This window comes from Schistocerca americana, chromosome 2 (assembly GCF_021461395.2).
Source record: "Schistocerca americana isolate TAMUIC-IGC-003095 chromosome 2, iqSchAmer2.1, whole genome shotgun sequence".
NCBI classification, from domain to species: Eukaryota; Metazoa; Arthropoda; class Insecta; order Orthoptera; family Acrididae; genus Schistocerca; species Schistocerca americana.
The window spans coordinates 893049381-893073397 of NC_060120.1; the positions used below are offsets into that span (position 1 = coordinate 893049381).

Sequence of the window (24017 nt, forward strand, 5' to 3'; positions counted from 1 at the left end):
CTGTCCAGATTTTTGCTATAAGTTTTCTCTTAAATTTGGCATGCGTACTTACGAGGAACTCCTTGCTGCGAGGTCACAAAAGGCCAATGATGTTTACGACATTCAACACCACACATATTGTCCTCCATGCAACCAAAACATTGGCTGCTAATAGAAATGGAACTGTAGGTATCCAGTGGAGAGCACAACATGCGGTTGTGGAGCGTTTTTCAAATGGTTAGTCGACAAGTAACTCAAAACAGTGCTACAGTGCTGGTGGTGTTGATACAAAGCAGAGAAAGAGCAACGATAAACAAAGCAAGTATTGCATTATATCTACAACAACAGTTATCGAAATTGACATTTCGTCAGAAAGGAACCCAAGAAATTTCGCAGAGTGAGAAAGAAGTGGCAGTCGAAATATTAAAGTTTCTGCAAGATGAGTCTGTGGCATGTGTGGTGTCGTACACGCTGAAGGTGCGGACAGTGTACATGAGGAGTATCGCGATGAGGATACGTGCTTAACAAGTGAAAGTGGTATTGAAACAGGTGTCGAGCCATGTACTTAATCATTCCTGTCTGATAGGGATCCACAAATCCCATCTCCAGTGAAACGTAGTAAAGGACAATCGTTGTCCAAGGAGCATGTACGAAACACAATTACGAGGGTTGGAACTTAAATAGTGGCACCTATTTATTCACAACCGATACAAAAGAGTTGCATGTTTGCATCTGTTACTGTCCTTTAAAGTAGCACAAACGTTGTGTAGAACCCGTTGCCAGCGATGTGGAAGGCGTAGCATACCGTTAGCAGAGCCTGTTCTGTTGATGGTGCGAATTGAGCGGTCTGAAGTTATGGTGATTCTCGTGTGCGACTGTGATGGTGGTATCCTAACGCATTACGTTCCTCCACGGCAGACCGTCCATGCACAGTATTACTGTTCGTTTTTGGAGCATCACCTGCGACCAGCTTTGCGAAAGAAGCGGCGACACGTTCGGCGCAACCCACCCATCAGTTTGCACTTCAATGTGCGGGCGCTTATAGCGCAAGCTGTGGCTGCTCTGTTTGGTCGATGGGACTGGGAAGTACTGTACCATCCACCATACTCCCCGGACTCAAGTCCTTGTGACTTTGATTCCGAAGATGAAGGAATCACTTCGTGGCATTCGGTTCAGAACTGTTGCAGAGATTCGACAGGCAGTAGACTGCTCCATTCGCACCATCAACAGAACAGGCTCTGCTAACGGTATACTAGGCCTTCCACATCGCTGGCAACGGGTTCTACACAACGCTGGTGACTTATTTGGAGGACAGTAACAGGTGTAAACATGTAACTCTTTTGTATAGGTTGTGAATAAATAGTTGCCACTATTTAAGTTCCAACCCTCGTATGTACAAGGAATATCATCCGCAGCGTAGTAAAACGGCCGTGTAGTGCATAAGAAAAACTACGGATATTCAAGGGAGGACAAGGCACACTTGTTACAAAATCTGGTGTTTGCTCATTTGAAGGATGCTCGATACTATTTACAGAATGTGCATGATATGAACTATTGCGTCATGCACATCAAATTGCGAGCGACATAGATTACAGTGATTCCAAGGGAAATAGTGGATAGTTGTGTAACTTCAAACAATGCTACAGATTCGGAAGAATTAAGATAACGAAATATCAAAGAAAGCATCAACGCGGCGATGTACTTCAAACTGCGGAATCGGCCCAGAATTGGTTTTGGCCAGTTGCTGGTCGGAATAACTTGATTTTGCTTGACTACTGGTCCACGCATAAAAACTATACTCCTTTAGAGCAAACTATCCCTCCTGAAAAGTGTGTAACGTTACAGTTCGTAGCACCTGGAACTACTGGACAGATTCAGCCTCTGGATGTTTGTGTTTTACGTGCCTATAAAACACAGTACCGCATAGTCTGCAGCTACGCCCTAAAATGATAGCCAGATTCACGGTAAGTACCACGACAGATTGTTTCGCATTAGGTTGCATGCCATCACCTTCCACGAGTTCTCGTCTCCCCTTTATACCAGTATGATTATACATGCATTGTGTAAGAGTGAATAACTAGCTGAACGCCCTGCACGGTTTATAACTCCCAAGGAGTTCGCCATAGACCTTAATGGTGCGGACCTTCGTGATCACTGTGGCGTATAATTTTTCATTTGGTATTCGTGGTCCGAGTTAGTGCTTTGTTTTGAACATTTCTTGAATGTCGACGATGTCCATTTTGTGAAGTGTAATACAAACATCCCGTAGGAATTTGATCCCTGCACCTCCCAGATACTCATCTTCTGTCGTCCTCGTGATGCATGTGGTGAGTCATTAGCAGATAATATTTTTCGTGTCATAATTGTTAACAAAACAGTTTCAAATGAGCTTTACTAAAGACTGAACTTGCGATCTCTCACTCAAGAGAATACTTTTTAGTTTGCTTGCCTAAATACAGGGAGCACGGAATGTTCGTGCGAGTTCTAATATACATCTCACATCTTACACGCGCGGCTGCAGTAATTATGCGGTACATGTTTCGTCAAATCTGGGGAAACGTTGTCAGCGCTACGTTTACTAATGATGTTTTCTTGCACTCTTTGCGAAGGTGGACCGAGTTCTGCACTTCACTCCACTGAACGATTGGTATAGTTTTCTTCTCTTTCTTTTAAGTTTAACTGAATACAAACTCATGTTATTGTTCGTTGTTGTGGACGTCAGTCCTAAGACTGGTTTGATGCAGCTCTCCGTATTGCTGTATTCCTTGCAAGCCTCATCGTCTCCGAATAACTGCCGCAACCTGCATCCTTTTGCAACCGATTACCTTATTCATCTCATGGTCTCCCTGTACAATTTTTCTCCCCTACACTTCCTCCAGTACTAAACTGGTGATCCTTTGATGTCGGAGAATGTGTCCTGTCAACCCGTTGCTTCTTTTAATCAAGTTACACAAATTTCTTTTCTCCCCAAATGTATTTAGTACCGTCTCATTCGTCGCACGATCTACCCATCTAATCTTCAGCTTTCTTCTGTAGAACCATATTTCCGAAGGTTTTATTCCCTTCTTGTCTGAACTGTTTATTGTCCACGTTTCACTTTCGTACAAGGCTACACTCCAGACAAATACTTCAGAAATGATTTCCTAACACTTAAGTCTACATTCGATGTTAACAAAATCCTCTTCTTGAAAATTCTTTTGTTGCCCATTGCCAGTCTACATTTTATATCCTTTGTACTTAGGCCATCATCAGTTATTTTACTGCCCAAATGGTAAAACTCATCTACTACTTTTAATGTCTCATTTCCTAATCTAATTCACTCAGCACCCCTGAATTTAATTGGAATACATTCCATTATTTTTGTTTTTGTTTTGTTGAAGTTCATATCATATTCTCCTTTCAAGGCTTTCTCCGGTATGTTCAAGTGCTGTTCCAAATCCTTTGCTGTCTCTGACAGAATTACAATCTCTCTGCAAACCTCGAAGTTTTTATTTCTTCTCCCTCAAATTTAATTCTGTCTCCACATTGTTCTTTAACTTGCTTTACTGCTTGCACAATGTTCTTATTGAATAACATTGGGGATAGGGTACAACCCTGTCTCACTCCCTTCTCATCCCTTAACGCTTACATCCGCCATCTGGTTTCTGTAAAAGTTTAAACAGCATTGCGCACCCTATATTGTACCTTGTTACCTTCAGCAGAGTATTTCAGTGAACGTTTTCAAAAGGTTTCTTCGTTTCTACAAGTCCACAGAAGCAGTAAACGTATTTTGCCTTTCGTGAACCCGTCTTCGATGGTAAGTAGTATTGCCTCGCGTGTTTCTACATTTATCCATAATCCTCGATTTATATAGTGTTTGTCAACCAACTTTTCTTTCGATAATATTCACACCTGTCAGCGCGTGCTTTCTTTGGAACTGGAATTATTACATCATTTTCAAAGTCTGATGCTGTGTCGCCCGTCTCATATATCTTGCACACCAGCTGGTCTCATTTTGTAATAGCGGAGACAGTACCCGTCGGGTAGTAAATAGGAATAAAGGTGAGCTGCTTATGATCTGGTTCGCAAGTGGCTTCATACGCCTGTGTGTGAAAGCTGGCATTAAAAGTTCAATGCTATAGTAGATACGAAATTTGAGTTGTTGTTGATGCAGAGCAATGGAGCGTTTGAACATGAGTATGCAACATAATTTATAACTGGCTTCACCACACCCTTTTTTTTGTTCCGTTTACTGCATGGTTTATTTCATGGATGCGTGTCGTTGGTTTCCGAACACGTCATTGTTGACACCCTGGCAGCAAACTGCTGGCAAGACAATGCCTTTCCGTACTAAATCTCTACTCCACGTACTTCACAGAGCTGTTATTATTTCCTCGGCTAGCTTACTGTTAGTCATCGTTACATGCGCTCACAATGTTTCTAAAATTAAATACAGATCATTATATTTTTAAAACAAGAATGTCGACACGTTTGTGTAAATTACAGCAAAACCTATATTTAATGAGGAAGTAAATGGTTTCTGAACGATAACGGGTATTACTGATGATAAATCAAATGAGAAACTGGACATTAAAATTCATTTCCCGGAGTTTACCAATCAGTTACAAAATATTAATATTTAAATGCTGTCATACGACTTAATCAATTTTGTCACTGCATATTTTACCGGTCGACTAGCGAGCGTTTAATATTTGCTAATGTTATGCAGATCTGTGCGTTACTGCTTCTCTGTCAACCTTCGCCACCTGTGATCAGAGTATTTCTCATATATAGTTTCACCAGCACTTTTTCTAGAATTTAATTATACCCAATTTCAACTTAAAATGCCGGTATTTGAAGAGTGTTGTAACGTAAGGGATCGAATTGAAAATGTTATTATTAATAATCTGTCAGTTCACCACCAACGCAGTCTTTCGTTCACTTTCACGAATTTGTTGTCTCCATTTGCAACTTGATCATCCAGCCGTCTGTTCTGGAATGTTTCTTTATCAAGCCGATAAGAAGGGGCTATTGGTGGGTTAATAACCATTCGACTCGGTTGTCAATCTCGAGAATACTTTTACATTACTTAAACGCGGGTATTAGACGGCCTTAGTCGTTGATACGAAAGCGAGTATCCATTGGGATTTTCGGAAGATGTTACAGACGGGGAGAATCTTGCGTACTTCTCTTTTCGGCAGTCGTGATCTAATGCATTTACTAAAAATCTGAGGTCAATGTGGCATTCAGGAAAGCTTTCAACACATGGATATCTAGCATGATACGATCACTATTCAGAGTGTTTCTCTTGGGAATATTCAGTCAAGAGTAGTTCTGTCACAACAGAGGGTAAGATATTAACTATTGAGGCTGCTGAACCAATGAGGATGGCCGTAGGCGCGGAACAGGCCCTTCATTCTGCTGCGCTGATGTTGAAACAGCACTCTAACGTGTCGTGAAATGAGCATACATATACTATTCACAGTAAAAAAAAAAAAGTACAGGAAAATATTTTGTCGTCAGTAGAACGCCTGCCCTTCCAGATTATCTAATAAAGAAATGACAAATGAGAAGTGGGAAGAAACTGTTGAAACAAATTTATACGTCACTTATGCTCACGTGTTCTTGTCCTTCGTCAGGCAACTTTCTATCGACAGCAGGTGTTAGCAGAGTGGCATATGTAAACCAACTAGTGATGTTATTATTGGAGAAAGATTATATTTGCAGACTGACACAAAACAGTGCAGGGGGAGGAAAAAGAAATGAATATACATTCTGCTCGTCTAACTTTCCTGCATTTTGTCTCTTACCCACACCCATTTTAAACGAAGTAATATAGATTGTTTGAATGTTATTTCACTGATATTTTATATTAGTATCATGATTTGGCCTTAAGTCATTACCACTTAAAACAATGTTATGTATAATGAGACTCTGTGAAGTGAAATCATCGTCAAAATGTATTGAAGTGGGTGTCTCAGCGCGTAGATAAGAACGAAATCGACGAAATATATGGCAGACAAATAGCAAACATCTTTTCCAGCCATAAAGTAGTTCAGCCACAGAATGAACACCACTGACTACTGTATTGGTGTTCTTCAGTGGCTCACCAGTTTTATAGCTGGAAAACATATTTGCTACCTTTCTGCCCTATATTTTGTTGAATTGGTAATTACATTCGCGCAAGGACACCCAGTTCAGTACTTGACATATACAACATTGATCTCTCCCCCCCCCCCCCCCCCCCCCCCCCCCCCCCCACACACACACACACAGTCTTTGCCGTGTTCATGTTTGAAACAAACATTTAAGTCATGTGACTCTAGACAGTAAGCTGAACTCGTTGCAGCAAGCCGAATCTCTGTCATTACGCGCTATGCAAAGTCGATCTGACAGTTTTTTTTTCATTTATACCTGAAATCAAGCATAAGTAGATTTTAACAATAAAATGACTTGTCGTATTGCCTATTAGTAAAGTTAACTTAATTGTTCCGAAATTCCTAATACTGATGCGATGCTTGTCGTTATTGCACGTGGTCGTTAGAGAAGTATTTACAGTTATTTTCACAGACGACAGAATTAGAGTTATTTGGTAAATGCCTGTTTTTGTTCCACCGTTAGTCTTAATTCAACGCTCCCACTGGAGTAGAAGACGAGCTATCGGTTTTGGAGGCACCATTGGTTTTCGGTCGGTTCTTAAATAACATGTATGAAATATTATATTACGCTTATATAAAAAATAAAATCCGTTTATATTCACAATGTCCGTTTTTCCAATAACAAGCGTTCCCATGTTATGACTTCTGCTTAATCCAGTACAGATACCAAAACAGTGGACGTAGTATATTAGAAAGTATTGTAGAGAATTCGTGTAGTGAGTTAGCTATTAACGTTCTGTCATTTTAAAGCACCAGCTTTTATCTAGTTTCACTTCTAAGGATCGACACACACTCTAATTTTCAACTCATGAAAATATCTCTGTAAATATTTTAAAGTAGTTCACTTTCACTGCAGAGATTTTCGTCAGTTTACCTAATCTGCAGGATGCAAAACAAGACTTGCCTGAGCATATGTGAAGCTTTTTGCTTCCGCTTCTAGTGAAAAGCACATCATTTGCTCTGTAACAAAAATGTCATAAATTATGCACTATGAACGTGCAATGACGTACTGGGCTTCGTGCCCCGAGTCACGTGATTTACATATTGGTTTCAGTAAAATGACGTCTCGTGCAGTCTGCTACCTATGGTCCGTGGTTCTCGACCATGGCCTCACTTAACGAAGTCCAATTATACCCATAATTGTTATCCTTGATAATGGCTTAAAGCCGCAATCATGGTAGTTACACAAAATAAACACGTTCTACAGTCAAGTGGCAAAAATATCATTAAATATTATTACACGTCTGTGACCCAAAAAATATAAAAAGATCATAAAAATAGATTAGGTTGTGTGTGATGGTGTGTAGTCTTGAGATATCCCACTTGACTGACAGTTTAAAAACATTTTATTTTTCAATTTGTGATTGCAACACGAAATATTTCTAGTTAAAAATGAGCCAATTTTGCTAATTAGCAGCATATGCAGTTGCTGAAGTTCACGTTAGTGTATTAATAACGAAGTGATGTTATACACATTTCGGACTCATGATCAAAGCGAGATAACCAAACCAGATTTCGGAGTTAATTGCTTTTCGGATATCTCTCGCGGAAGCCTTATTTTATCGAATACTCAGGCTGTATTTAAAATCTGTTTTGCAATCGGCTGCAATCAAAGCCTTAAAGTTCGAACGCACAAAAAAAAAGCGTTTCGTCCTATAAACCAACAGAGGCAGCATTCATCATCGTTTCCTTGTGCAATTTATAAACAATAATATCGGATTCTGGTCGGGTACGCGATCTATTCATCAGGGACGAGAATCGTTTACAACAGTATACAGTATATCCAGAGAGTTTTAAGACGAAACAAGCACGTTAATCTTGCTGTTAGGAAAGCAGAGGCCAGACTCGGATTTATTCGAAGGAGGGTTGTCATTCGTTATCCAAGAAGCTTCCTTACAAAACCTTCCTGCCTCGATTCTTGAAAACTTAATAGTCTGGCAGCCTTATTAAGATTAACGATAGATTGAACAAGAAGATAAGAGTGGGTGGGATGTGGAGGGAGGGAGGGGGAGGGGGGAGAGAGAGAGAGAGAGAGAGAGAGAGAGAGAGAGAGAGAGAGAGAGAGAGATGGGGTTTGAAAAGAAGACTTAAGGTAGACCTATAAGTTTCTTCATAAATTATTAGTATCAGTGGGTGGGTGCGGCAATAATCCTCAACCGACTCGTCACATACCCCACAGTAACGACGTTGTTGGGATCGCTATGATCCTTACAGACTCTGTATCGAAGTGTATTAATATTCGTTTTTCCTGTGTATCTTCCGCGGTTGGATTAAAAAATGTGGTTTAGTGAAGGCTTGTGAAACGCAACTCTAGATGTAGGCGAGTTGTAGGCAGTATTTTTATTGCGGACTGGGCTGCACTGAGTAGATGGTGCTAAAAGCGACCGCAAAAATTGCAGTTCAGTATGTGTTTTGTAGTTTGTTGTTCCTTAATCAATCATTGTCCATTGCAATAGGAAAACAAGTTCTCTTCCTGAGCATTTAACTTCAAGCCCTGCAACAGTATGGAGTCTCAGCTTAAGTGCCAGTAAACTCGTTGATAGTCGCTCCCGCTTGTTTCAGATAACTCTTCTCTTATTCTATGTAGCTTAGGAATGAATCTCACGCTATAAATCCACCTTCTGGCCAAAAACTTCACTGATTTTATTTTGGAGTAGGCTAGAAGCTACATCGCCTGCAGCGTTTCTCCTGAATTCGTGACTATATAGCGACATGGTGCGTAACTGAGCACCAGTGACGTCACTGGCGGCAGCGCGGCTATATAAGCACGGCAGCGGGATCTAAACGAGAGTCAACTTGACAACGGCAGTGGTGGCCTCTGCCGAAAGCTGCTGGGTAGTTAACCACTTGAGGCGGCTTGAAAACCGAGATTATTTTATTAATTATTAAACTATGCTCTCCATTCATATGTTAATTGACTGTGATCAGTACGGTCACTTCAGAGAATAGCAATCCTTGACTTTCTTACGAAACAATGATTTGTAATGTGTTGTGTCCTCGTAGTTACTTGACGGTGTAAGTCCAAATTCAGTTGAAAGAAACAAAACCCGTGCTGTACTGTATGTAGCCACAACTACCGAGTAGTAGTAGGATGGGTAAATCGCTAGTGAAGCTTGTTTTCTGTAACGTTCGTGAAGTTTGGTAAAACTTTACTGTGTGGATGTGCGTCGAGATTGTGAGATAATTCCACTTCTCTCAAAAAAATGGTTCAAATGGCTCTGAGCACTGTGGGACTTGACTTCTGAGGTCATCAGTCGCCTAGAACTTAGAACTAATTAAACCTAACTAACCTAAGGACATCACACACATCCATGACCGAGGCAGGATTGGAACCTGCGACCGTAGCGGTCACGCGGTTCGACTGAACCGCACGACCACACCGGCCGGCCCACTTTTCTCACATAATCTGCTTAGGAAATACTTTTTCGTAGAGTACGCATACCAGTACGACGGACTTGAGTTACAAATGGCCAGTGTAGTTTTGAGAACGATTTTTCGCAAGTGTCGTCCAAGGGAAGTAGTGCATTGGTTAACACACTTGGCTCGCTTTCGACATGAGTGGGTCTCAAATCCCCACCCTGCCATCCAGATTTGTTTCCCATCGTTTCTTAAATGTATTAAGGCGAACGCCAGGGTTGATTTGCAGAGGCCATGGCCAATTTTCCTTCCCCATAGTTCTGTCTGAGCTTGTGTTAGTCGACCGAACGTTAAATCCTTCCTTCTCTTAACTCATTATGCATGTGTTTGGATAGTATAGTGTAATCTGAAGAAAATAATCAGAGACGAGAAACCGAGAGCACCAACAGCGCTAAGTATCCACACTCGATGAGAGGCTAAGGTGACCAAGAATATTCACCACTTTTACTGTATATTATTTCCCACCACTAGTATACGGTGAGCTGCCTCATGGCGGGCTGTATCACTTTGTTGTTGTTGTTGTTGTTGTTGTTGTTGTTGTTGTTGACGACTTAAGTTCGTGTGGTTCACCACACTAATCTGTCCGGTACAAGCATTTTCATCTTTCGATAACTACTGTGACTTACACTGATATGACAAAAGTCACGGGATACCTTTTAGTATAGTGTAGGACCCCCTCCTATCCGGCGTAGTGCAGCAACTCGACGGGGCATGGACTCAACAAGTCGTTGGAAGTCCCAGAGAGAAAAACTGAACCATGTTGCCTCTGTAGTCATCCACAATTGCGAAAGTGTTCCCGGTGCAGGATTTTGTGCACGAAGTGACCTCTCGATTATGTTCCATTAATGATCAGTAGGATTCATGTCGGGCAATCTGGGTGGCCAAATCATTCGCTCGAATTGTCCAGAGCGTTGTTCTAAACCAATAGCGAACAATTGTGGCATGGTGCGTGGTCACCCATAAAAATTCCATCGTGGTTTGTAACATGAAGTCCATGAATGGCTGCCGGTGGTCTCCAAGTGGCCGAACATAACCATTTCCACTCAATGATCGAACAATTATATGAGAGGACACTGTGCATTCCATGCAAACGCAGTCCACACCATTATGGAACCACCACCAACTTGCACAGTGCCATATTGACAACTTGGGTCCATGGCTTCGTGGCGTGTGAGTGCAACGGATATGGTCACCAGCCTAGGAGAGGCACTGCAGGCGATATCGTTCTGTTAGCAAAGACACTCGCGTCGGTCGTCTGCTGCCATAGCCCATTAATCCCAGATTTAATCGCATTGTCCTAACGTATACGTTGTCGTACGCCCGACATTGATTTCTGCGGTTATTTCACGCTGTGTTTCTTGTCTGCTAGCACTGACAACTCGATGCAAATGCCGCTGCTCTCGGTCGTGAAGTGAAGGCCGTCGCCCATTGTGTTGTCTGTGATGAGAGGTAATGCCTGAAATTTGATATTTTCGGCACATTTTTCACAGTGTGGATATCGGAATATCGAATTCCGTAGCGATTTTCGAAATCGATTGTCGCATATGTCTAGCTCCAACTGCTGCTTCGTGTTCAGAGTCTGTTAATTCCCGTCGTGCGGAAATAATCACGTCGGAAAGGTTTTCATGTGAATCACCTGAGTACATATGATGGCTCCACAAATTCATTGTCTTTTTAAACCCTCTGTAGGCGATGCTACCGCCATCTGTATTTGTGCAAATCGGTGTCCAGTGACTTTTGTCACTTCAGTGTGTGTCCATTTGCTCCCGCGTACTGCCATCGAGCCGTGGTCACACTCTGCAGTATTAGTTTCTCCCTTCAGCCTCACACACTTCCCTCCATTACCAAATTTACGGTTCCCTGTTGCCTCAAAATGTGATTTCGTTCAACTGCTGCTGCAAATATTTTGCCGGCTGTGACAAAATTACAGTGTCATCAACATATCTCAAAATTTTAATAATTATCTGTGAATCGTAATTCCCTTTCCAATTTTCTCCTTGGTTTCCGTTACTGTTCGCTCAAGGTACAGATTAAATGTCGTCGGATAGGCTACAACCCCGTCACACTCCCTTCTCATCAAATTTGTGTCAAATTGTTGAGGCTTCACAGGCACTGATTGACGAGTCACTTGCAGACGTGCGTGTCGGGATATTATCCAGACCATCGTTTAGGTATTTTTTTACGTTTCGCCATACGAATAGCTAGCATTGTCGAAGAACTACCCAAAATTAATAATGCCGGAGTAGAGGCTGAATCTCTGGCAGCGCTAGCCACTAGTGCTGGCGAAACGTTAGAAAAACTGCTAAACAGCGACCTTGAAGAGGCAAAGCAACAAAGGTTTTTAAAAAGACGAAATTACGATACTACGTTCCGTTGATGAAGTGCTCGTTACAGATGGAGCTTAAGATGTTGGGGGGAAAAAAACCTCGAGCGTTCTTTCCACAGAAACCGTGTCGGCATTTGGCTCAGACGGTTTAGGGAAAACATGATAAATGTAAATTTACATTGATTTACTTCACGCAGTGTTGCTTGTATATTGCCTTTGACGCCGCCACTCTCAGTCGTTAAGTGAAGGCCATCGGCCAATGCGTTGTCCGTGGTGGGAGGTAATGGCTGAAATTTGGTGTTCTCGGCATACACTTGGAATTGTGGATCTCAGACTACTGAATTTCCTAACGATCACCGAAATGGACTGTCCCACGGGCGTGGCTCAAACTACCATTCCGCGTTCAAAGTCTGTCAATTTCCGCCATGTGGCCATAATCACGTCAGAAATCTTTTCACATGAATGACTTGAGTACAAATGACAGCTCCACCAATGTATACCTTCTGTAAGCGATACTATCGCCTTCTATCGCCTTCTATACATGTGCACATCGCTGTCACATGTCTTTTGTCGCCTCGGTGTATATTCACAAGTAAGAAATAATTAGTGGCAACTTGTAGTTTTTCTCTGGAGTAAGTGACTAAATTTTTCATAACAATGATGAGACCGAGGCGGAAACTCTAAGGAGTGGACTCATATTCCTCAGATTGTAGTTGTTTTACGTTTCTGGAGGCCGTGCTTTTCGACAACTGCTGTAATAGGTTTTAATACAATCTGCTGAAAGTTTATCCCATTGTAACGAGCAAACTAAATTGAGTACAATGGCTATAATGAGAAGATCGAATATTGTTAACAAAACATTTTGTTCCTTTTTAGAGAAAGGCTACACTACGCGAAACAAATAGATGGAATGTTACGTCATCTGTGCAGACACTGTTTGTAGTGTCAGTGATCTTGTTGCGCCCTCGCTGCCCAGTGCCACGCTCTGTCAGCCCGTCGGCTGTGAGGCTGTCCCCGGCGCGTCTGCCGCGCTTCGCCTGTCAAGCAAGCCGCCTACCCAGCTAATTACAATTGATTTAGCAGCGGCACGCTTCGGCGCCGCAAACTGCGCAGGCAAAAACGAAAAACAGCGTGGCTCGGCTGACACGCTCGCTCGTGCGGCAACGGGCGTCACTTAGCCGCGCCGTCACGGCTGCCTGCGGCCCCAGGCGGCTGTTGTTCAGCGTCCACAGCAAAATACGCCCTGCTTCCCTGTCCACCTACGAAGGCAAGAAGGCGTGGCCGGTCTTCGTCTGTACCAGAACACACAGATCCCGAGTTTTCATGTGTGCGTGGTTCAGCTGTCATCGTGCCTGCCTGCCACACGGAGCTGTGGTAGATCTCTTGTACTTACAAGGGAAACAACACACTTCCAGTCACCGGTTTTGCTCAGCTTTCGTACGATCATAACACATACTCAGCTGTAAATAATGGTGGTATGGTACGCTACGCTTCTCCATTGTTTTCGAAAAATCAAATTTCAGAGTTTTACGACACAGATGAATACTACCAAGAGCTTCAACCGCCAAGCTGCGTCGTTACCGCAACCGGGCAAGGCGTTCAGTACGTGCCCCTCCATTTCTCCGGTCCACTGACGTTGATTGCTGCGACCGAAGCAAGATTTGGCAGTTGTGCACTTGTGTGACATAGACAGTCTGCCAAGGAATTGAATTCGTCGTATACTGTGTTTTTCATATGGATTCCCTTAACCAGAACCCATCTGGATAATTCGGGCGCTTTATCACGCCGCTTCCGGGACTCAAGGAGGATCGCTGGCTCCGTATCGAATCCACTCGGCGGATTAACGACTAGGCCGATGTAATTATTATGCGGTTTCCCACTAGACTAGGTGAACTCCGGGCTAGTGCCCCATTCCGACTCAGTTCAACGATTCGTAAACATTTCGAAAACGTTGTCATACTTTCACATGTATGCCATTCTAGGCAAAGAAATGGCGTACACAACTCTCGTCCCGTGGAGAGGGATAGGAAACTTACTTTTATTTATGTATTTATTTATTGCAAAGTTAAAGACCTTTTACCCAATAGTTTAAAACAGTTCATACTTGTTACAGTTCTCGTTGGTCATATTTTTTTTTGTCTTCAATATTTGACTCGGAATATATACTTAAAAAAATAACCAAATAATTTAAGGTTGAAAAATAAATAAAATTTGGTTGTTTTAAGTAGAATGTAAAACGATGATAGGATAGACATTTGTTAGTACCATCACCGGCTGTCGTTGAGGGTAAATTTCTCGGATTGATTTCTTAGAGCTGTTGACCGCCAGCCACAACACAATAGTTTGTAGTTAGTAGTAGAAAAATGGTATTACTAATCCTGCGCAATAACGTTAGATATTCATTCATGTACAACATTGGATGTTTTCTTTGCTAGATAGCCAGCACCTTCAACTACATTTACTCTAATATTCGCTATCCCTAACTATCATTTGACTGTTGCATACTGTTTGCCACTACATTTTGGCGTGTTATGTCTGCTTCATAACTCTATGTATATTATCTACTGTTACATCTCCTCGTCATCCTCGTCCTCACCAGTGTCACTGTTGTTGCTGTCACTGTGGGTGTCTCTGTCCACCATCTGGAGAGTGTTGTTACGTTGCCTATAGGCATGGCTGTTACGTTGTGTCCCCAGCACTCTTCATACGCTATTTTTGGAATGCTGTCTGTTAATGCATATACTTGTTCAGGTTTCGGCAAGAATAACTGCCGTCCACCCTGTACAATTAACACTGACAAATCCGACGAGTATGCCGAGTTGCTGAAGATACGGTATAAGGCCAGCCGAGTAATGATTCAGTATGTTGGCAAATGAAGTACTAGTCTTTGGCTTTTATTGCGGGCGATTCGTTTCTACTCTATATAGGAATACCTTTGTCGGGTAATGTGCTGCATCGATGGTGACAAATGCCTCTAAGCACTATGGGACTTAACATCTGAAGTCATCAGTCCCCTAGACTTAAAACTACTTAAACCTAACTAACCTACGGACATCACACACAACCATGCCCGAGGCAGGATTCTAACCTGCGACCGTAGCAGCAGCGCGGCTCCGGACTGAAGCGCCTAAAACCGCTCGGTCATAGCGGCCGGCATCCATGGTTACACCCTTCAGCAAAGAACGTTACGAAATAGTGCTTCCCTCAGACCAGAATACTTAAAGGTGATCGTAACGGAGGGCTTAGCTTTCCTATGTTTTGTGATAGTAAATGCAGTGTGACAATAAATTCCTGAAATAGGTAGTGCGCCTTCCATTTCGTCGTCGCCGTCATCCACTACGTTGCAGAAAGTTTTTCCACCACTCTTTTATCTGTGGTGTAGAATTTAACTCGGCAAACTGATTCATCTCCTCTTTAATTTAGTAATGTGCTTTTTCCCCACGTGGGTGGGAAGTAAGCATTGTGCTTCGAAGCTTTATTTTATCATGGTCACACTTTGCTGCATTTAAGTGCTTTCGAGAGCCACAAGACGTCAAATCTTAAGAGATAAAAGGAATAGTATGTTGACAATTATGTATTATGTTGCAGACCACAAGCAATATAACTTAAGATAATATTTGTGATATGATGCTACATTTAAATGTCTCATCTCATGTGGATGTTGGTGTAGTCTATGATGAAGACGGTGTCCAGCTGATACAAAGAAGTAGCTGTGGATTACACCTAAAAGAAGGAAGAATAACAAGAATAGACACAGCAGTAACATGCTGTAACTGGTATGTGGAAAGACCTCCGTTGCAATGCCGATGTATCACCCTATTTCATATCTGACGTAGATATGAGTGCTTGACTGTTTAAGGATTTCTGTATGTGAAGGCTAATCTCAGGCACTACTATAGGGATTTTGTTAGGATTTTCACTAATAGACCGATTCACGAGGAAAGTTTGTCTGCATTATTGTCTGCATTATTGCCACCACGCCAGATAAGTGGTCCGTTCTTAGGTGTTTACTTGCTAGTAGAGGACCGTATGAACTTCCCATCACCGATTTCATTTATATTGACAAGATATGTAGGGCAGGACTAGGACTTCAGTGTATGTAAACAGGAAGACTCAACCCTCAACCGTTTTCAAAGAAATGGAGTTCCAAAATTTCACACATACTTATATACTGCCTATGATCGTTAGTATTAGAGGAATCAGGAGCCGAGCGAGAAAGCACATACTTTCAAAAGTGCGAGATGTTTTGATCTGATCTTCCAGTCGCCACTTCTTTGCTTTTATTTCATTTACAATTCTGACAAAAGGTTTATTATGACTGTCCAGAGTATCATTATTTAATTATTCATTTACGATTTTCATCATTCTAGTCCTGAAAAAAGAAAAACAATTGGTAAGCAAATTAGAAATCAAAAAAGGATACACAAGAAGTTTGTCAAGTCAGTATAGCTGTGAGAAGTACAATGTGTAACCTGCGGAACACTGCATGAATCACGATGACGCTGATAATGGAAACATGGAAAGCAATAATTACTGCAACATACATTACTTGTAACGAATGGCAAAATTTTTCATCTGCCTGGTTTTTCAGTGTGTGTATTGCAAGACACACTGTGTACATTCGTATACGGTTCTCGGTTATCATTCAATTTCGTGTCCTGTCACGCATGTCTGTTAGTAGAACTACGTGGAAAAAAAGAAAGAGTACCGGCACTGAGGTTCGATTCACAGAACTTTTTTTTTTTTTTGTCACGTCGATAACTGTACGGGCCATTCTTCTTCACCGAGAGCACTGGATATTCCTACTTGGACATGTTGCAGCAATGGCTGATGCCTCAAGTGCAATCGGACTCTCCGTTCATCTTTCAGCAGGAAGGGGCTCCAACCCATTTTCAGCGTGAAGTTCGTGAGTTACCTGAACGAGGAGATGGCGCATCGATGGATCGGCCGTGCTACAGAAGGGGACGGCTGTTTCATGAAATGGCCACTCGGATCACCAGATCCCACTCCGCGTGACTTTTTCTCTGTGGGGACACAGATCTGGTGTATGTACCGCCTCTATCATGTGAGGTCGCAGAGCTCTGGGAGAGATTGCGGGAAGCTACTTCCACAGTCGATGATGCCATGCTGGGACGGATATGGAAAGAATTCGATTGGCATAATGACGTCTGCCGGGTCACTCATGGTTCGCATATCGAATGTCTGTTAAAAAAACAACTTTCAGAGTTTCTCTTCAAAATGCAATATGTATGACATCTGTACAATGTTTAGTTCTTTTGCAATAAATAATCGAAAGTGGTCCCGGACTTTTTGTACACCCTGTATATGCACGCCAAAGATATTCAAACTCGTGAAAACCGTTCAGAGTTGCGTCTTCCTGTTTACTTTGAAATCCTAGTCGTGCCCTAAGCACCCTCTCAATATTAATCTAATCGCTTAGGGGAAGCTCTTACAGCCCCTTTGTTAGTGCTACCTGTGCGAAGCAGAGGAGGCTCGCTAGTATAATATAATGTCTGGTTCGTAATAACAATTTTAGAGTCTATGTTGACACAATACCAGTACATCTGAAAATATGAACAACACATCTGGAACCGAATCGTTCATTATTACAGGTGAAATAACACCATAAAATAGTGCAGGAAGTACAATATGTCATATTAGTACGGAAAAATATCTAGTATAAAAATAACTTTAAGCAGTTTGTTATGGCTTTGCAGTCATGTCACTAAAATTATAATTTAAACAGTAAAACAAGAGAAAGCGTTGAATTTTCCTAAACATTTTTATTATTGCTTCTACCATTCCGCAGATCGTTAATGTTTATAGCCGAATTGTTTTTACGTGTTCTTGCGTTGCAGACTACTTTATATAAGACAGGAGTTATTTATGTTTCTATGAAAATATGTTCCGATTCTGTTGACGAGGTTCTGTACTCTGTGCGAGGTTAGACTAAGATGATGATGATTATTATTATTATTATTATTATTATTATTATTATTTGTGGCTCAATGGTAGCGTGATGCATGTATTTCAGTTTTACACCACTTTACCCCAGTTATCTAACCAGGGAAAGGGCACATACAGTTTAACGTGGAATACGAATACAGACCACGTCTAATTTGTGGCTAATGCATCGTTGACAGGTGAAGGCTACGTTAAAGCCCACAGTGAAAAAATACGCGGTCAGAGCGCGATTAGATCCCGCGTCGTGTCGATATCCAGGCACGCGATTTACCGCTAGATCACTAAGTACTGGTTTATGTTTACAGTCAGCTGTAGTACGTTATTTATTTGGTGCCGAATTTTTCCGGTATCGACTATTGTATTTTGTTAATTAGCCATTTCGCCAATCTCAGTATTTTGGCTTTCAAGAACTTAATAAACTTTTCAGATCCTATAATCATTTTCTTTGCAACTGTAACTTTCCTGACGCACGTTTTTGCCTTTATGGAACGTTAATTATTGTAAATTCTTGCATCGGCTAATACAGTTTCTTTGAATGTGCATTATGATAATGGGGAATCGTTCTTAACCCCTCTACAACTACGACTGTCCCTGTTTTACTTCATTTCGCCTTTTGAATTATTAAAGCCTTCCACTCCAATCTAGAACTAAAGCGGTGTTTTCACATTGGCCAGGAAAGGTGTGCCTTTTAGCGTATTATTCTCACAGGTACGTATATTCACTTCAGTTATGTTAGTTACGCATATGATTATAATTATGAATTTTTCTTTCTTTACAGTCTGCGGAGATATCCACGGACAGTTCTACGACCTGATGAAACTTTTCGAGGTGGGCGGCCCACCTGCCTCAACAAAATACCTCTTCCTAGGCGACTACGTAGATCGAGGATATTTTAGTATAGAGGTGAGTAGCACGTTCTTATTCGAATAGGTACATGTGCATCCAACACAGTTTCATGTGAAAAGAAACCGGCGAGCGCTAATGCTACTGCACGTGCGGTCGTCGCCGCACTGGCGAAACCTTATGTGAATGCACGGCAGAGGCGCCTTTGGTGAACCGTGGAAACAAGTGGAATCGCGAATGGTCGGGTCGCCACATTAACATACAATGCGGCGCCCGAGTGCGTGAATTACCTCGTCACTGGTCGGCGACCTCTAGGCTGGGCTGGAATCTTGCTGGCGTCTTGGGCGCGTCCTGCGCACGTACGAGTGGGGATCGCCTCCTGGAGGGTGCTCGCGATGTGATTGTGTGCTGCCTCTTCGCACTATGTATGAATTTAGGAGGATGAATCAGATCGCAAATTTTTATTATCGCGTACCTGTCGAACCACAGTTGTTTGAACTGTATTATAATCATCATTTTGAGGTGGATTTCATGAGCAAATTGCTGATGAATAGAACGTAGTACTGTATAGTGCTCGGCGAATGTTGTGTGTGTGTGTGTGTGTGTGTGTGTGTGTGTGTGTGTAATGATTCACCACAAATTTACACTTGGTGTAATGAATGACAGCTCCCTTTAAAAGTGAATGGATGTCAGATAACGGCTGTAAAAAGAGAAAGAACCCGATACTATCTGATTACAAGATCAGTGGTGAATGTCTTGAGCACACACCGTAGTACAAGTACACCGACGAAAAAAAAGTCCCAGCACCAAAAGAATAATTAATGTAGAGCAATGAAATTTTGGGTATAAATTTGTCTAACATATTTTAGTGAAAACATTGCAAGATCACAGGCTAATGTAAGCGCGAGGTAAGCCATTGCAAATATGCAATCCGTACATTAATAATCGTTGTAACCGCCAGAATGTTCAATGCAAGTCAGACGAGCTGCAAACATTTTGTTGTATAGGTGCCAGATGTCAATTTCTGGGATGGAATTCCACGCCTGTTGCACTTGGTCGGTCAATACAGGAACGGTTAATGCTGTTTGTAGACGGCTAATAATGGAAGCAAGGCTAAAGAAAAATCAAGGCACTTTCATAGGATTTGTCGACTTAGAAAAAGCGTTCGACAATATAAAATGGTGCAAGCTGTTCGAGATGCTGAAAAAAGCAGGGGTAAGCTATAGGGAGAGACGGGTCATATACAATATGTACAACAACCAAGGGGGAATAATAAGAGTGGACGATCAAGAACGAAGTGCTCGTATTAAGAGGGGTGTAGGACAAGGCTGTAGCCTTTCGTCCCTACTCTTCAATCTGTACATCGAGGAAGCAATGATGGAAATAAAAGAAAGGTTCAGGAGTGGAATTAAAATACAAGGTGAAAGGATATCAATGATACGATTCGCTGATGACATTGCTATCCTGAGTGAAAGTGAAGAAGAATTAAATGATCTGCTGAACGGAATGAACAGTCTAATGAGTACACAGTGTGGTTTGAGAGTAAATCGGAGAAAGGCGAAGGTAATGAGAAGTAGTAGAAATGAGAACAGCGAGAAACTTAACATCATGATTGATGGTCACGAAGTCAATGAAGTTAAGGAATTCTGCTACTTGGGCAGTAAAATAACCAATGACGGACGGAGCAAGGAGGACATCAAAAGCAGACTCGCAATGGCAAAAAAGGCATTTCTGACCAAGAGAAGTCTATTAATATCAAATACCGGCCTTAATTTGAGGAAGAAATTTCTGAGGATGTACGCCGGAGTACAGCATTGTATGATAGTGAAACATGGACTGTGGGAAAACCGGAACAGAAGAGAATCGAAGCATTTGAGATGTGGTGCTATAGACGAATGTTGAAAATTAGGTGGATTGATAAGGTAAGGAATGAGGAGGTTCTACGCAGAATCGGAGAGGAAAGGAATATGTGGAAAACACTGATACGGAGAAGGGACAGGATGATAGGACATCTGCTAAGACGTTAGGGAATGACTTCCATGGTACTAGAGGGAGCTGTAGAGGGCAAAAACTGTAGAGGAAGACAGAGATTGGAATACTTCAAGCAAATAATTGAGGACGTAGGTTGCAAGTGCTACTCTGAGATGAAGAGGTTAGCACAGGAAAGGAATTCGTGGCGGGCCGCATCAAACCAGTCAGTAGACTGATGACCAAAAGAAAAAAAAAGATGGCGTTGATGTCGTCGTAAGATGATGTACCATATGTCCTCGATTGGAGACAGATCTGATGATCGAGCAGGCCAAGGCAACATGTCGACACTCTGCAGAACATGTTTGTTTACAACAGCGCTATGTGCCCGAGGGTTATCCTGTTGGAAAAAAATCCCCTAGAATGCTGTTCACGAATGGCAGCACAACAGGTCGAATCGCCAGACCGACGTACAGATTTGAAGTCAGGGTGCGTGAAATAACGACGAGAGTGCCCCTCTTGTCATACGAAGTTGTACCCCAGACTATAACCTCAAGTGTAGGTCCAGTGCGTAAATCATACAGACAGATTGGTTGCAGGCCGACAAGTGGCCTCCTCCTAACCAACATAAGGCCATCTTTGGCACCGAGGGAGAGTCAGGTTTCGCAAGAAATCATAACAGACCTTCACCCTACCCTCCAGTGAGGTCTCACTTGCACCACTGAAGTCCCAAATGGCGGTGGTTGGGGTCAGTGGAGTGCACGCTAAAAGCGTGTGGCTCGGAGCTATTCTCGAAGTAGCCGATTTGTAACAGTTCGTTGTGTCACTGTGGTGCCAATTGTTGCTCACTGCTGTATATGCAATACAATACGCCAGAACCATACGCCGAACACGATGGTCTTCCGTTTCGGTAACGCCATGTAACCGTCCGTATCCCTGTCATCTTTCCCAACGTACATTCGCGTGACTGCCGCTGCCAGAAGTCATGTACAGTGGCTACATTTCTACCATCCAGCTTCTCGTAGTCCTATTGCACGACCTCGTTCAAATTCAGTGAGGTGTTGATAATGTCGTCTTTGACGCCTTAGATGCATTCTTGACGAAGGACAACGCACCACGTCCAATCTGAAAGGTAACTAGTGCTCATGAGCGTTACAGCATGTATTTAAAGAAAACCTTACAGCATGTATTTAAAGCAAACCTGATTCGCATCCTCATAGTGGTGGGAAATTCGAATAGACATCATCTTTCAGCTGCAGAAACATGCCTATCAGCTTCGGTTCAAGTCGGACAACTCCTCCTTTCTGTTGCGATTTTTTTCGTAAGTGTACAGGGTTATTACAAATGATTGAAGCGATTTCACAGCTCTACAGTAACTTTATTATTTAGATATTTTCACAATGCTTTGCACACGCATACAAAAACTCAAAAAGTTTTTTTAGGCATTCACAAATGTTCGATATGTGCCCCTTTAGTGATTCGGCAGACATCAAGCCGATAATCAAGTTCCTCCCACACTCGGCGCAGCATGTCCCCATCAATGAGTTCGAAAGTATCGTTGATGCGAGCTCGCAGTTCTGGCACGTTTCTTGGTAGAGGAGGTTTAAACACTGAATCTTTCACATAACCCCACAGAAAGAAATCGCATGGGGTTAAGTCGGGAGAGCGTGGAGGCCATGACATGAATTGCTGATCATGATCTCCACCACGACCGATCCATCGGTTTTCCAATCTCCTGTTTAAGAAATGCCGAACATCATGATGGAAGTGCGGTGGAGCACCATCCTGTTGAAAGATGAAGTCGGCGCTGTCGGCCTCCAGTTGCGGCATGAGCCAATTTTCAAGCATGTCCAGATACACGTGTCCTGTAACGTTTTTTTCGCAGAAGAAAAAGGGGCCGTAAACTTTAAACCGTGAGATTGCACTAAACACGTTAACTTTTGGTGAACTGCGAATTTGCTGCACGAATGCGTGAGGATTCTCTACCATCCAGATTCGCACATTGTGTCTGTTCACTTCACCATTAAGAAAAAATGTTGCTTCATCACTGAAAACAAGTTTCGCACTGAACGCATCCTGTTCCATGAGATGTTGCAACCGCGCCGAAAATTCAAAGCGTTTGACTTTGTCATCGGGTTTCAGGGCTTGTAGCAATTGTAAACGGTAAGGCTTCTGCTTTAGCCTTTTCCGTAAGATTTTCCAAACCGTCGGCTGTGGTACGTTTAGCTCCCTGCTTGCTTTATTCGTCGACTTCCGCGGGCTACGCGTGAAACTTGCCCGCACGCGTTCAACCGTTTCTTCGCTCACTGCAGGCCGACCCGTTGATTTCCCCTTACAGAGGCATCCAGAAGCTTTAAACTGCGCATACCATCGCCGAATGGAGTTAGTAGTTGGTGGATCTTTGTTGAACTTCGTCCTGAAGTGTCGTTGCAATGTTATGACTGACTGATGTGAGTGCATTTCAAGCACGACATACGCTTTCTCGGCTCCTGTCGCCATTTTGTCTTACTGCGCTCCCGAGCGCTCTGGCGGCAGAAACCTGAAGTGCGGCTTCAGCCGAACAAATCTTTGAGTTTTTCTACGTATCTGTAGTGTGTCGTGACCATATGTCAATGAATGGAGCTACAGTGAATTTATGAAATCGCTTCAATCATTTGTAATAGCCCTGTATTTGACGATGAATTAAGCGATTTTCAACGTTTTGAATGACCAGTATTTGTGAAGGGAAATGGAAAAATTGGTTTGTTGTCAGGGTTCTGGGAAAATAGAGTATCTGTAAGGAACATCGCATACCAAACTGTAATGCGACCGATCGTAGCAGCAGTCCCTTATCAAGTAGGTATGACAACAGACGTCGAAAGAATTCAGAGATACTCTGTTGGGATCGTAACAGGCCTATATAGTCCAAATGAAAGTGGAACAGTGGGAATCCTTTGAAAATGGCATTCTCCTTGCTGTGTAGGTGTGTGTGAAGTACTCTCCACCATGCTCTTTACATTGGCTTCCAGTGTACACATGTAGACGTATATGTAACGGACTAAATGCCGTTTATGGTCTCCATACGCATTACGCTTCAGTTTATTATCAGGCACTTTCCTTTTTGAGGAATATTATAGGAACTTACCTGAGTGACGTCCATTTACACATTTTTGACAGTGAGTAAATAGTTTTGTCTCTCACTACTTTAATACGCATTTTTATGAATTGCAATAAGTTATGCTATTGTATCAGATGCATGTTTGATGCAAGAGAAACACAGTTCGTAGATGATAAAAGTATAATCTTAATTAATGTGCGCTCTAATGTTTGAATCTAAAATAAGTGTCTGGCTTACTAAATAAAATTTGCTGTATGAAAATGCGTATGTATTGCAGGCTAGAATA

General features: G+C 42.3%; 1 protein-coding gene across 5 annotated transcripts in view; it reads left to right on the forward strand.

Annotated features, from left to right (window-relative positions):
• The window catches only part of LOC124595846 (serine/threonine-protein phosphatase 2B catalytic subunit 2-like), a 773882-nt gene that overhangs the window by 435802 nt on the left and 314063 nt on the right, over window positions 1-24017 (forward strand). For all 5 annotated transcript variants that reach the window (XM_047134749.1, XM_047134751.1, XM_047134750.1 and 2 more), the window contains exon 3: window positions 18602-18726. In XM_047134749.1, the coding sequence (XP_046990705.1) occupies window positions 18602-18726 (125 nt within the window). The remainder of the gene's footprint in view (window positions 1-18601; window positions 18727-24017) is intronic.